Source organism: Cupressus sempervirens, chromosome 9, assembly GCF_028749045.1.
Source record: "Cupressus sempervirens isolate cs-2001-9-10 chromosome 9, ASM2874904v1, whole genome shotgun sequence".
Classification (NCBI taxonomy): Eukaryota; Viridiplantae; Streptophyta; class Pinopsida; order Cupressales; family Cupressaceae; genus Cupressus; species Cupressus sempervirens.
In genome coordinates, this window is record NC_143126.1 from 765,497,516 (window position 1) to 765,513,775 (window position 16,260).

Genomic DNA, 16,260 nt, shown 5'->3' on the forward strand with positions numbered 1-16,260 from the left:
ACATTGAATAATACTATTAATTGTATATTGATTAATTATTAGCGTTATATTGATTAATAATATTATTATTGATTAGAGCATTGAATATTAATTTGATTAATATTATTAATAATGAATTGATAAAATAATATTATTAATGTTGATTATTTAAATTAAGACTTGCCAAAATTCAATCTAATTTACATACATACACATACCAATTATGCTTCATGACATTATCTATTGATAGTTGCATTTCTAATGTGTGGAATAGGAGAGTTAGAGTGTAGAAAGATTATTTTTTCAAATGTGAAAATGGAGGAGGATTATCCTTGTTTAAGATATGATTTGAATATATTTGAAATTAGAAGGGTCTAGGAAGATTACTATTTTTTGACAACTTCCAAATAATGGGAATGTTGTTAGGGCTAACCATGATAGGCATTGGGGAGGGGGTTGTAGAGACAAAGCACTAGATTTTACTCACCTAGTTTTAATCTCCACACTTTGGCACCAACCCAAACATTAGGTGGTTTCAAATCTTCATGCCATAATGCTCTATGTAGTAATTCCAATTCCAGGGATCTTGTAGTGTTGTAAATCTTATATCTTACAATTTCACACTCTATTGGTCCCCTCTTGAGTCATTTGAAGCCTATTCAAACCCTATCTTATAGACTTATACTATTGTTGTCATATGCAAGATTATGACCAAATCTTATGTCCTAGATCTTGATACTCTACAACCACATTTCTCTAGTCCCTTTTTGAAGGACTATCTAAAACAAGTTCCAAGTAATGGAAATGTTGTAAGACTATCCATGAGATAAGTGTCGTGGAGGCGATTGTATTAAAAAGGCACTAGATTTGCAAAATTTGCTAATTTTAATCTCTGAGCTTGGCCCCAACCCCAACATGAAGACATCGTGTATGTAATGACCCCTACCAATAGGCCATTAAAAACCTCTAACACTGAACTAAGAAATTTTGTCAAACACTTGGCATGCAACTGAAGACTACTACTGAAAGTAAGTGCTGAACATAGGAAATTGCTCAAAACCATATGCCATTCATATATCAACAATTTGCAACAATGCCATACATATTTCAGCCAATAATTTGATCATCAAACCCTAGGTTGGCAATATAGATAGTCTAAAAATTACAATACTCTTTCACTTGCAAAATCCTAGCCTTCCTTTGATACCAATAATGCCAAATGGCAAACAAAGACAAGTACAATGTAAAATAGTAAAGTGTTGAAGCTATATTTTGTAGTTAGCTGAAAACATACATTTCTCAGAAAATATAACAAATGCCAAATGAGAAGTGAAGAACCTGATTGTAGATGGTTGTAATAATTTTTCCCAATGCTGAAGATGCCAACACCCAAGCCAAAGTCACCCCAAATCTGAAAATGTACTTCCTTGCAAATTTTCAAAAATGTCTAGGAGTTTTGAAAAATTCCTTAAAAATAAATCATGGCATTTTGTAACTCCAAAATGCACCTATCTTCCAAAGTCACCCCAAATCTGAAAATGTACTTCCTTGCAAATTTTCAAAAATGTCTAGGAGTTTTGAAAAGTTCCTTAAAAATAAATCATGGCATTTTGGAACTCCAAAATGCACCTATCTTTATCTCCTCGACGATAGAAATCCGATGCAAAAATACCCAAAATGATATGCTAAATAATGAGGAAGATATGAACAAAAATGTGGTTCCAAAGCTCTATCATGAAATTTTGAAAATTGGATCAGACTTGTAGCAAAAACGAACCAGCAGCTATAAATCTTTCCTCCACCACAATTAAGCCTTCTAAAGATGTCCTGCAATCAATCCATGACTGAAAATGAATAGTCCTCAGAAAATGCCCTCCTATAATTTTGGGCCTGCTAAAAGAAGCCTCCTAAAATTTTGGATCTGCTAAAAATGGCTTCCTATAATTTCGGACCTGCTAAAAACGGCCTTCTATAATTTCGGCCGTGCTAAAAATGCCTCCTGCAATGCTAAAAATGGCCTTAGGCCCAATGATGCGCTTGCTGAAGTAGTTGTAGTATCACCTCCAAATTTGCAACCCTTCAAAGGATATTTCACCTCCTCAGTTATGCAAAATCCTTAGGAGACTCCGTTCCTAAAGAAGAAATGATAATCTGCAGACCAAGATGGCACCACAAATGCTCAAAGAGAAAGGTAGTGTAAACTCAAGTTATGGGATGTCCAAATGAGAAGCCAAGCACTCTACTTATTCACTTTTCTAAGAAGCCACTAGAACTTCTAAAAGTATCCATAAAATATTCTTATGAAATCCTTTTATAATGCACTTTTATATAAAAAGTAACTTTATAAAATAAAAAGTGCAACTCAACTCAAAATTATAACATTTGGCCCCGCATAACACATAATAATAAAAATATAATCAATACCATCTCTCCAAGAGCAAATAAGACCATTCAATCTCCAAATAATCATCAGAATGACTCTCTCACCAAAACCATCTGCCTACGATAGTCCATGATAGGCAAATCCACTGAAAAATGACATGTCACTAAAGAGGGGACATGACAATGTAGTAATGCTAAATGTACTTACAAGAAAGTTCTAATTCCAAGGATTTTGTACTATCATAAACTGTATACCCTTACAATTTCACCCTTTTTGAGCCCTTACTTGGGTCATTTCAAGCCTATTTGGGACTTATCTTAATCCTATTGTGATCATATGCTAAGATTGTAACCAAATCCTATGTCCTAGATTCTGATACTTTGCAAACATCTTTCTCAAGTCCCTTTTGAGTGGACTTGAGCATTGAGCATCAAGTTCCCTAATCCCTCCGAAAGAGGCCCAAATTCAAGCATGTGAGTGTGTAGATTCCAACCACATGTGATCTAATCCTAATATTTTGATTTGATTGTTGGAAGTCGGCCTGAATCTATATATAGCTTAAGAATCCTATATAAAGGAAGCATTTATCATTCAAAAACAGACCCAACAATTTCATTCCAAGATTTAATGATCAAATATTCCAATTCATTCAAGAGAAGATCTTGAGTATGAGGAGCAACAAGCTATAACAACTTATCTTCCAACATGATTTCATGATGTATTATGTTATGCATTGCCATGTTATTGCATCAACACTCAAAGGACTTGTCTAAAGAGCCTTACATCACCACCATTATCAATGTAATCTTTGTCAATCCAACATTTCATTTATGATTTAGCCCCTCCCTATTAGGGGTAAGCTCTCTTTTTACATCATCATTGTTGTTGTGAAGGTGAGAACAACAGCACAAGGTTTGACTTAGAAGCCTCTATACAACACAATCAGCTTCCCTATTTTCATGTGTGCAGGATAAGTTGCTAGTTTTGGTTCCAAATGGGGTTTGGGTTTGGGGTATAGTTTGACAAGTTCAGTCAATTGTATTTTGAGGGTTCAGTTCATTTTGGGTTTTCCCATACAAAAACATGCAAAAACCAAAAATACATACATATATTAAGCAATAAGCAAGCTTATAATACATGACTATGCTAATAGTCAATAATATAGCAAAATACACCACATGCAGCAATAAATAATTCAACTCTTGTGTGGAATAACTTTTTGGTATCTGAAGCTAGGTAACTGATTGGTAGATTACTTGACATGAAAATGTGGAAATGAACAATACATTGCTCCGCTAGAGCCTTGTTTATAAGCATGCAAACGTTGCAGAGAACATCTTTTCATCTTATGGTTCTGAGTATTCATTATTACACATCTGTATGTAGAGAATGTTGTATAGGAAGGCTCTTTAGTAGAGTTGTACATTGTAATGTTTAACACATACTGGTTGCATTTAAATCTTGTCTAGATTGGCATACTACACCTAGTGATGATGTACTTTTGAGGTGCTAGTACTGTATTGATTTCAGTCTCAACTCTCAAGTGGTTTAAGGAACAAAATTGTCGTATGGATCTACAAATTCAGAGACTAATTGAATTTAGTGATCATAGATTTATTCATATTGCGCCACTTGCAGTTCATATGTCCGTCTTAGAGAGTGATAGAATTGTTGATCAAAGGAAAAAAGAAAACATGCTGCGATATGATAATTCCACACAATAATTGAATAGTTTATCTTTAAAACCCACTAAAGAGAGATGCCAAAGTATGCCAAAAATACAAATCTGGGCGTGAAATTCAGCTTGGATTCACTTAGGTTCATCCGAGCTGAACTCATATGTTTCACCAAGGACCTTGGCCAAACTCACAAAGGATTGGACCAGGACCAAAACTCAATTTGAACCAAACTAGGACATAGGGGTTGCATGGGAAGGACCCAGTAATGTAGTGTGCAAATATAGATTTGACAGCCAAAGGATGTGGAATTGTGTAGAGAAAACTGAGACGGATAGTCCCAGACTTTGAACCAGCAAAAACCCATGGAAATTGTCAATTAGCTCACCCGTTCAATACTTTTGGGCTATTTTTTGGAGGGAAATATCTATAGAGCCTCCTTATTTAGAATCCAAAGATTTCTGTTGATAAACATACCTTCAATCTAGGGCATCTATTTCCATACTCTAAAAATTCAACTCTGATTTCAGCTACAGGTTCCTAATTGCATCTCATTTCTAGATTTGAGCTTTTGTGTTGGTTTCCAATTCTTTAGTGTTGAATAAATGGTAGCTTCAGGCAGATATTGGAATGATGATTGATTTGATGATGTATATATGTGTGTGTGTGTGTGTAAATATCAGCACTCTGTTTATTCTAACATACATACACACATACATATTTATATTGCATTCAGTCATATCATTACTTCATCATATATGTCTTGGAAAACCAATCATCATTTTTGTATCTGATTGAAACACCATATATTCTAAATATATGATCGATCTGCATTCAGAGACTATTAAACTGCAGATTGGCGTTATTTGATGTTTCATATCAAATCATGATCAGTGATGAGATTCAGATTGGACAATTAAAATGTTTGTGCAAGATCACTACCAATCTTAATTAAGGAAATCATTTGCATTTGTTAAGGGTTGAATCCCAATTAGAGATCGGGCATGAAGAGGCACCTTTTCATGGGACATCCCATGAATGGGCATTGTCTCCACTTTGTGGAGACATGTCCACTCATGGATATGTCCCCTCAAAACCTATATTATGCAGATCCGATCCCAAGGGAAGACATCAAAATTTATAAACACTCTGCCTCTTGGGGTTTGGATACTACAGAAATCAGATTCGAACTTATAAATAGTATTCAATATTTATTGATATTGAATTTTCATTGAATTCACATTTGTCAAAGATAAAACCATATGTGTTCTGACTACATTCTATAATATAGAATTCAGAGATTAGTAATAATCAGATTCTGAAAAAATCAAAAGCAATTCATAGTTCTAATCTGAAATAAATTTAATCATCATTTACATGGTTTCAAAGCCTTGCTATGGAAGACCCGATTAAAGTTGAGATATCAAATTACTTTAAACCATACTCTCTCTTCAAATCACAATCACATTTCATTCTTCACAATGTCGAGTGTAATCAGATTTGAAGATCGTCTCGAAGGTGCAAACTACTTAACATCATGGAAATTTATAAGTTAGACTCATTTGTTAAAGAAAACTAGATAAGTTAGACTCATTTGTGAAAGAAAACTAGATAGAACTAGAAAATGATCAGAGAAAACTCAATGAATTGAGAACAATAAGAAATCTATGAAACATATAGTATATGCACTTAGTGACCTTATAGTACCTATATTGTCAAAACATTTGACTGCATAGCTAATGTTCAAATCCCTTGAAAACACTTTTGAAATAAATAACACCAGTAGGACCCTTTCTCTAAAGAGGCAACTTAATCATGTACAAAAGAAGGGTGAATCCATTAATGTGTATTTCATAAGAATCACTTAACCAAGAGATCAACTGTCAAGAGTTGGAAATCAAATTGATAGCAAGGAGTTAACACTAATAGCTCTAGGTGGTCTACCAAACTCGTGGAGTCATTTGTTCAAGGAATAAGCGCAAGATCAAAAACTCCCTAAACTTGATAGGCTAAGAACATATTGCTTATAAGAAGCGAGACTGATGACAAAAGGAAACAAGCAAAAACCCATAGATGAGTATATCATGTATCAAACACAAATTCTCATAAGAAATGTAAGAAGAAAAAATTAAAGAGAAAGAAGAATTCTTATGGGAAGGGATCATCCGAGAAGGGGAAAGACATCTCCCAAATACAATGTTTCAAATGTTATCAGTATGGACACTGTGCAATCAAGTGCCATGATAGAACAAAACAACAAGCATCCTTTGCTAAAGTTGTAAAGACAAATATAGAGCATTATTCTGAGAAATGTGTCTTCTACTCAAAATTATCAAGCCAAGTATCAAACAAATTCAATACCTGGGTAATTGATAGTGGTTCATCAAGACACATCACAAGATTCAAATAGAAGAAACTGATGAATAAGTAACTATTGGGGATGATTCTAGTACTACATATCCAGTAAAGGGGGTTGGAACTTGCACCATATATTTGAAGTATGGCATCTCTCTACAACTCGTTGGAGTATTGTTTGTACTAGAAATAAAGAGGAACCTAATATCCATTTCCGCTCTTGAAGAAAATGCATATAGGGCTAACTTAATGGATGGAAAAGTTCTGGCATGGCCAAAGAGCACCACCATAAAGAAAGAACAAACTATAGGTATAAGACAAGGAAATCTCCCCTTATCCATGAGACCTCTTATTCAAATGAAATTTGGCATTGAAGATTAGGACATTCATTTTCGTGCCCTACCTTCAGTAGAAAAATTGGTAACAAGCTTGCCCAAACTATAAAAAAATCATGAAGGAGCATGCAAAGGGTCTTCCTTAGGGAAGAATATAGAGGGGACTTTCCAAAATAGTTTGAGTAAAACCGAAAATGTATTAGAATTAGTCCACTCTGACTTATGTGAACCCATGTTTGTTCCCTCCATGGGAGGATTCTTATATTATGTAATATTTGAAGATGACTTTTCTAGAAAGACTTGGATATATTTTCTTAAGTGTAAAGATTCGGAAGAAATCCTAAAAAGGTATAAGTATTTCAAAGCTCTTACAGAAAACAATTCCGAGAAGAAAATCGAAGTACCGAGAATAGATAATGGGAAGAAATACACCTCAGAAATTTTTAAGGAATTTTGTGGAAATGTTGGGGTTAAGAGGAAGTTTACTTGACCCTACAATCCACAACAAAATGGTGTTGTTGAGAGGAAAAAAAGAACTATTGTAGAAACTATTTGAGCAATGTTGTATGACCAAAACATAGAAACTTAATTTTGGGTAGAAGCCTCTAGGACAATTGTCTACATTCAAAACAGATGCTGCCACTCACATCTAGATAACAAAACTCTCAAAGAAGCATTTACTAGTGTAAAACCCGACAAAAGTTACTTAAGGGTCTTTAGTTGCCCTGTCTACATTCATGTGCCTAAAGAAAATAGATCTAAATTAGAACCTACTGGAAAGAAAGAGATATTCATGGGCTATAGTGAAACCTCAAAAGTTTATAGAATATACATACCTAGATACAAACAAATTGAACTAAGGAGAGATGTTATCTTTGAGGAAGACATTGCTTTCAAAAGAGCAAAGAGTTCTAATGAGATAGTAATTCAAGATTCTCCTAAAGTAATGACAGAAGATCCTACTCCTAAGATTCAGAGGGAGTATCATCAAGAAACCATAAATGAAAACCAAACTACTCCGGAAGAGAATCCTAATAACAACAAAAAGAGACCACTTTGTGCTAGAAAGATGATTAAGGAAGTTGAGAATTATATAGCACCCAAAGGAACTTTAGAGAAAGTAAGAGACCCAACAGATTCTCAAGCTATGTTGCCTTAATGAGTGAGATCATTAGTTCAAAACCAACTAGTGTTACAGAAGCTCTCAAGCATCAAGTATGGAAAGACGCTATGACAGAAAAGTATCAATCCATTTTGTAAAATGATGTATGGGATATAGTACCTAGACCAAAAGAGAAATATGTTGTCTCTTCCAAATGGTTCTTCAAAATCAAACATGCTGCAGATGGTAGTATAGAGATACACAAAGCACATTTTGTCGCCAAAGGTTTCTCACAAAAAAAAGTTATTGATTATGAAGAGACATTTGCACCTGTTGCCCGATAGACCTCTATTAGAGCACTAACAGCTATTGTAATAGCTAAAGGTTGGAAGATCCATCAAATGGATGTGAAAACTGCTTTCTTGAATGAGACCATTGAAGAAGTCTATTTTGAGTAACATAAAGGCTTTGTGATACATAATGCATACTCACATGTATGGAAATTGAAGAAAGCCCTATATGGACTTAAACATGCCCCTAGAGCCTAGTATGAAAGGATCGATAGCTATCTTATGGGACTAGGAATTTCCAAGAATGTTCCAGATACAAATCTCTTTTTTAACATAATTAAAGGTCAGATGCTAATACTGATTTTATATGTTGATGACTTGTTAATTATAGGAGAAAATCACCTTATTACTCAATGTAAGAAGGACCTAGCCTCAGAATGTGATATGAAAGACTCCCATTGAAACTACAAATTCCAAGTAGGGAGGATATTTCGCCTCAGATATGACACACAACAGAACTCCAACAAGAATTCACATACATGGAGATATTACCAAATTCTCATACCTATGACAATAACTAACCCAACCTTATGTATGGCTCCGGGAAACTTCCTGAAGGATTACAAATGTGCCATCACGACCAAACATTACTGATAATAAAATTAAAAAGGGCCTAATAGATTAGAATATTGATTTTCGGGGCCATTCTCACATAATTATTAAATTAAACTATTTCATTATATTGGGGACACTACAGTACAAAGGCACGGAATAATTGTGGATGCAGATGTCAATGATAACAAGCAAGTACATCAAAAATCACATGATGGGCATCAAGTAGAGAGGAAGAAATATCTGCTGAGATTGATTTTTCCTTGATTTTGATGAAGGATGAAACAAACCAAGGTTTGATTTCCCAAGCCACTTGAAAAGCTTAAATATAGAAGACTTCTTGGATTGGATCAGTGAGCTGGAAAATAATTGAGTTTGAATGCATAGATGATTCAAACCATCTAATTTACATCACCATTTAATTAAAGCCTAAATGGCGTGCTTCCTTGTGGTGAGATTTGATTCAGAAAACCATTGTTGACAGAATTTGAGATCTAAAGGAACATGTTATGCAAAATTGTAGCAACAAGTTTCTTACAAGGAAAATATACCCGATTGAAATTATTATCATGATTTATTATTCTGAGTGCTACATCCAATATTTATTATGACATTTGAGTGTATCCTTTTGTTTTCTAATTTGTGAATCTAGGAATTAACTAGACCTAGATTATGGGGCCACAACTAAGGGACCTCATTTCCAATAGTTACATGAGGTTAGCAGGTGGTTTTGTTCATCATTAGAGTTTATGGAATCACCATAACAGTTACGCAAATTTAACTGGGGGTTTTGCTGTCCTTATAAAATAAATATGAAAGGAAGAAGAGGCAACACAAAAGAAAAAACATGACAATGACTAGAATCATTGGAGTTGGCCAAAACAAGCTCACACTGTGTACACTGTCAATATTTACTAAAACCATGTTATTTAGAATTCATTGGTGCTTGCACGCGAAAACAAAAACAACAAAATGAGCTATATCAATTGGTAACTTACATGGCAACCAACATAATATTGAGAGCTTGATTGATCAACAGACCGTTCTCCAGTATCTGTAACATCAAGAATATATATTTTAACAGGAACAATAGTCTTCTCCCAATCCATCCAATATACAGTGTATTTCAAGTAAAGAACTTTTTTCTCTCCTAAAACCCCTTCTTTCAGTTGACACTGGGTACCATCATAGCAACAACTTAAGCCTCCTATGTAATCTTTTCTAAGCGGACGATGATGTCTATCTTCTGTAACATTGTAGAGATCACATTTGCATTCTGTACAACCAAGGGAGTTTACAACACCCCTTGTATCAATAGCATGCACATTCAGCAACCACGACTCTTCATATCCTTCAGGTATTTTATTACGATCTCCAACTATAATTCCATATGGATCAGGAATGGACGTACTGGTATGACGTGTTTCAGACCCAAGCCCAAAGTATTGGTTAAGACTGTTAGCTTGGCAAATACCATCATTTCCTGCTGAGATATAGTCTGAACTGTCAAGTCTTTTAGTTTTTGCCTTTTTCTGTTCTTCTGTAATAGGTGTCTTGTGGTAAAACCTGTTAACTACCCAGTGATGCAGGTAAGTCTCAGACAAAGGGACTGGGTTTCCATCTTCATCTACAACCTCTGCATTAAAACCCTTAAGTGCAATATGGCCTTTGGGAAAATCAATGCCATAATACCATTTATCTTGGACTTGTCCAGGTCCCAAAATAAATGCTGGGGACTTGAAGATGGCAGACTTGATTTTTCTAGCACTTAGATCAAAAGAAGTGTCTGTTATTATTTGGGCATGCACTGTTGCCATCCACAAGAAGCATGAAAGTGTCCATGCTCTCATATGCTGATACATGCTGTCTCCAAATTCTGCATACATCGAGTGGTAACAATTAGTTGAACATAAATGGAAAAGAACAAAAATATATGTAGCTCTAATCGATTTGCAAATGAAAAAAAAGTATATACTCTTTGAATTTTTGACATTATCATACCAGGTTTGGTAACAATGAACAGTTTTCTTATACACCCAATGAAATGACGGACTCTTGATTTATAGAAATACATACAGAATGATAAGAAAACATGTACCATTCAACACATTATTGCACTATATCAGAACCATATTTTCTAGATATGAAAAAATAAATTGGCTCACCACAAAAACTAAAAGGATATTTAATTCCAACTTCTGGTGTAAATTCCATGTTGATTAGATTATTGGTATAAATTGTGAAGAAAAAAGGGAAGAAAAATTACTTGGAATGATATAGATAAGACTAAATATTGTATGTCATTCTATGACATATACACAAAAAAAAAAATGATGGCAGAAGAACTAGATTAATTTCCAATTTGCTAAGAACAAGTAAAGCATTGTTAATCATGTCTTGATTTTTTTAGTAGAAAACTGAAAATCCAAGTATGACACAATTGATAAGTGCTTTTTCTGCCATGAGATATAATTCCTTAAATATCCTTCCACCCATTTGTTGACCATTTCCGTTTGGCCATTTGTCCCTAAGGGAAGCTTGTGGCTTGTGTGAGTGCAGTGCCCACTAACTGAAACAATTCCTGCCAAATTATGCTTTAAAACCTACAGTCACAATCACTTACCATTGATATTGGCAACCCATCAAGTATGGAAAATTGTCTAAATAACAAATCTGCTACATGTGGTGCATTGTAATCTGCTGAAATTGGAAAGAAATGTGCATTTTTTTAACCTGACTCTACCACATAAATACAATCCTTGCCCTAATGTTTTTATAAGTATTGTAATACAGTCCAGGTATGTAGTTTTCCACTTTTGTACTTACATATTTGAACACCCAAAATGGCAAACTTGGGTGATCAAAGTCTTCATTCAAATCAGGATCACGCTGATAAATGGATAACTACAAAATGGGAGAGGAAAACTTATTTAGGCGAAGGGCTTGAAAATAGGGTGAGAGCTCCAAGCAATGGATCTCCTCCTGTACATGTTCTTGAAAACAAAATTAGATTTTCTCAAACAAAAGAAGGAAACTGCCTTTCAGAAGTTCATGATTTTTTACTGAGAGGGCCACTCTGTGGTTCTTCATACTTTTCTAGGGAATACTCTCTCGAGTCTGCTTGTATGTCTTATGGAACCATGAACAGCTTCTAGGAATTTCTGTTTCAGCTTTAATTCAGGAGTTAAGAAGTTTCTTCCCTTATACATGACAAGTCTATTGACTACCTGCCTTTCATCATCGAATTCTTCAATTATTGGGAAAATCATTTTTGGCATATTTCAACTATTAAAAGGTCCTTCAAATCATAAGAAATCTAAAAAATGAAGCATATTCTTGGCATCCTAGAGAATTTAATAGCCACTATATTCTTTTTCCCTTTGAAATATTCAATTCCAAAATCATAAGCTTGGAAATCATTAAGTTTTTGATTGTCTAGAAAGAATTTCAAACTGTTATGATCCTTCTTCACCACAAACTTGCCATACACCAAGTATTGCAAGGAATAAGGTGTGCATGATGGCAAGCATTTCTAGATAAAAATTGAGAATACCCTTTTTTCTTGCTCTATCTTTTGATTAAAAAATTATGGGGTGGTTGTTTTGCATTAGCATTTCTTCAATTCTATCTCCAAATGCATCTAAATTGAGTGCAAAAGGAGATTATTGTGAGTACAAGGCACTCGTTACCTTCTTAAGCAGTTCAAACACCAAGTACCTCATCCAAGTGTCTCAAATGTTCCTCCCATTTTTTCCTATATATAGATGTTATCAATGTTGGCATTATGATGATATGGAAATCATATGAAGAGTATGTTTGGTTGTCATTGATGGCAACTATGGTAGAAAAGTCAGAACAAGCACATGTATCAGCCAAACATGCAAAATATACATAATTCAGATGTATGAAGAATTTGAAGCTGAGACAGCTACACATCTTTGGCATTGTTGTCAAAGAGGGAGAGATTACTCAAAGGAGAAAAGACTAAGAAGTCTCAAGATTACTGAGAATAGAAAGATAAACCTCAGAGGGATAGAATCATGAAAGAGAGAAAACTGACAGAGGGACTTTGACAGTTTGAATGGATGAGAATCAAAATCAAACTAAGGATAGTGGTCAGTGAAGGAAAGAACATGATCGGTGAAGGTAGAAAGAAGACGGGATGTGATCAATGAAAGAGCCTATAATCAATGACTACAATAGAGCAATTGATAGTATACAAAGCACCTTCATAACGGTTGAGGTAGAAGTAGAACAACGAGATGGATCACGTGTACAGAATCCAAGTGATTATCATATTGCATAGTTATGACACAACCTAATTGGTTAACTAGTATAAAGATTTTTTATTGTCACGGGTGTCAAGCAAAGGAAGAACATTGTAGGACAGTTAGAAGATTTGAGATCATTAAAAGGTATAGCATGAGCAATCCTATTGATTGATGTAATCATAAAGAATGAAGGTCATAAGATATTGAGTTGACATTAGTTGGATCGTTCAATCGGTATAAGGCAATATCAAAACAGTGCATTGGGAAAAACAATACGTTTTGACTAAATTAAGTAATGGACAAAAAAGATTTTGTTGAAGGTCGACGCGGTCAAGATAAATCATATTAAAATATTGAGATATGTGAAATGCTTAAGGAGATAGAGAAGGAAGCTTAAGGTTTGAACGAATGATCAAGATTAGGAGGCAAAACTTATGCCTAATAGAACAGTTTTTAAAACAAGGTTTGTAATAACAAAAAGAGAGTGAATAGAGAGAATAAAGAGATCAGAAAAGTAGTAGGGTTGTGATCAAGATAAAAAGAAGAGAAGAACAGAGAATAGTTATAGAAGAGAAGAGAGTTAATTCGATCTAATAGGTAACAAGTTTCATAACTAAATTAATGATTTAGTTGTTTCCTAACAGTTACAACAGACAAATCCTTGAATCGGGTGAACTCTAATAGGTTCTAGTTGTAAATCTCCTAACAAGGTAAGCAAATAAAAGAGTATTTGAAATCTTCTAACAAGGTAGATCTTAGTAGATATGTTTGTACTTCTCACAAGATACAAATCACTTCTAAATAGGGTGAACCCTTAGAAAGGGCATGCATATGCTCCTAATAGGGCAACTCATTTACTGCAGTAGTGAGCTTGTGGGTATCATCCCCGCCATGGTTTCCGTCCTCTAACAAGGTTTCCACGATATGAAAATCACTGTGTTATCGGTTATATGTTTTACTAATTGGAAGTTTTAGTTTAGTAGATCAATGGTTGAATTTCTACATTACCTCTTTGTACTGATTCACCTCCCTCCCAAGTACTCAAGAATCCTAACAATCAAAAAATACTTAAACAAATTTTTGGAACTTCTTATTAGATATGTAATTGTATAATATCCCTATCTGAATCTACAGTAGCTTGGCAACAATTTTGCCAAGCAATAGACAATAGCTCTCTGGAACAAGACAACACCTCTAAATCGTCCAATTTATCTAGATATGTATGCAAGTAATTGTAACTACTACAATCGCTAACTACTATCTAACAAGGATACAAATCATATGGAGTTGCATGCCTGACCTTATAATTTTAGAGAATGGTCCTGCTCAACCTTAGGTTACTGTCAATGATAATATTATTTAAGGGGCTACTTGAGCATGGTCTTGTTGTCCTATGCTTTCACAACAAAATCGTTAGATGTCTTCACCTATGATCTTTACTCAAACTTCCTCCAACTAAGCTGAATGAAATGAGCACTTCAAAATGATACCTGAGAACTTTTTAGATAAAGCTCTATGCCAGGGTTAATGATTGTAGCAACTAGTCATCTTGATGAGCCATCGATGACTACTCTTTGTCCTCTTTTATCTCTTTTGTGATATAGAAATGGATGTAATGTGATGACCACTGTCTCGAAGGTTGTCAATAATCAAAGTTTAATATGTAATTATACATAGCGAACTTAATTAGATTATGTCAACAATATCACATTATAATATATCCAATAATTAATATGGTTAAGTCATTGATTTCATATTTCTCCTACTATACCTATCCTAAGGAGAGCGTGGGTTTACTTATAATAGGGCGCTTGACACCAGTAGACCATCTGGTTTTACTCCGCCTCTCCCTATATAACACCATCTATCAACTCCCAAGAATATAGTGAAAAAATCAAAGAATTGGTTAAAATCATCCCAACCCCTTTATTTTATCAATTATATTCCTTCATTTAGAATTCATAAATATTAATCTATTAAATACTCCTCTCTTATAGTAAATCATAATGTATACCATTATATATATATATATATATATATATATATACACACACACACACACACACACAAAATGCTCCATATAATATATATGGTGTTTGTTTATTACTTGTTATAGATGACTATCTCATTCTTATATATTAACATGATTTCAAATTAACACATAGTCACATGACCCTTTAAATTATATGGAGTTCTATGCAAATTTTATATTCACCCAACATTCAAACTCAGGGATCACGATGTGAGAGGGACCTATCCTTACCTTATCTGCTTGGGAGCTCGATTGGTGTATATTTGGCCAGCTTGTATTGTTTGATCAACTAGTAATGCTCTTAATGCCCAACTCATCCTAAAGCATTCGATATGTAGGTTTGTCCAATCAATATGTGATGACTTTCTCCTTTTGTGTGCTATAACTAGTCTTCTGCTTGATCGATGATGTGGAGTCTATTGTGGGAACTTATCACTATTTCATTAACTTTTACAACCTCCAATATTTCCTTTGATTTTAATTACAAACGTGAATAATGGTTGCGTTCTTCGATGCCCGTGTCATTATCTAGTCAACGTTTTCTCTTTCCCCACAGTGATTGTATCAACTTCAATGTTGATGTAATTAGGGGTACCACCTATAAATAGGTTGGTATGACCCGTGTGAAGAGTCACGTCCTTTCAGATGCGTTATTATTTATGCCAACACCATTAAGCCATATGGTAAGGTTTTCTATTAATTATTTAATTGTAGGATAGGATCTATTTGTAGATTGTTATATTTATAGAACAAATTATTTGTTTACTATATTTTTATTAGTTGTATAGTTATATAACATATTAACTATTATGATTAGTTATGTACTTTAAATCAATAATAGATTAGTTCAATAAGATAGATTTATATGACATGGATTCAAAGTTGCATGGATACGGATATGGATACAAATACAGATATGGTATTGGGTACGGATAAGGCCATTTTTTAAGACCCCCAATATGGATACGGCTGGACACGACATTAATAAATAATGCATATACATCTATCTAACATAGTTTTCAAAGTTATTGTAGGAGATTTTCATTATTTCAAAAGTAAGATTGACACATAAATGCGACATATATATTTATAACTTAATTTAACACTTTACAATATGTAAGCATAGTAGAGTTGCATTAGAAGATAACCCAAAAACGGGTTGCTGAAATAGAAAAACATTTTATTTGTCTTCTCATTCGGTGAGGGTTTTGTTTATACTATTTTT

At 34.1% G+C, this 16,260-nt stretch overlaps 1 protein-coding gene and 1 long non-coding RNA gene across 14 annotated transcripts in view; one reads left to right on the plus strand and one right to left on the minus strand.

Moving 5' to 3' along the window:
- Nucleotides 1-16,260, plus strand: part of LOC149540936 (uncharacterized) — a 64,431-nt gene that overhangs the window by 24,968 nt on the left and 23,203 nt on the right. The gene's annotated exons all lie outside the window — the stretch shown is intronic.
- Nucleotides 1-16,260, minus strand: part of LOC149540937 (uncharacterized) — a 62,650-nt gene that overhangs the window by 21,903 nt on the left and 24,487 nt on the right. For 11 of the 12 annotated variants that reach the window (XM_089801994.1, XM_089802001.1, XM_089802002.1 and 8 more), the window contains one exon: nt 9,731-10,608. In XM_089801994.1, coding sequence (XP_089658120.1) covers nt 9,731-10,594 — 864 coding nt within the window. In that variant the 5' untranslated portion in view covers nt 10,595-10,608. Of the gene's footprint in view, nt 1-9,730; nt 10,609-12,421; nt 12,444-16,260 lie in introns of those variants that run through there. The other variant, XM_089802003.1, reaches the window with a different exon arrangement.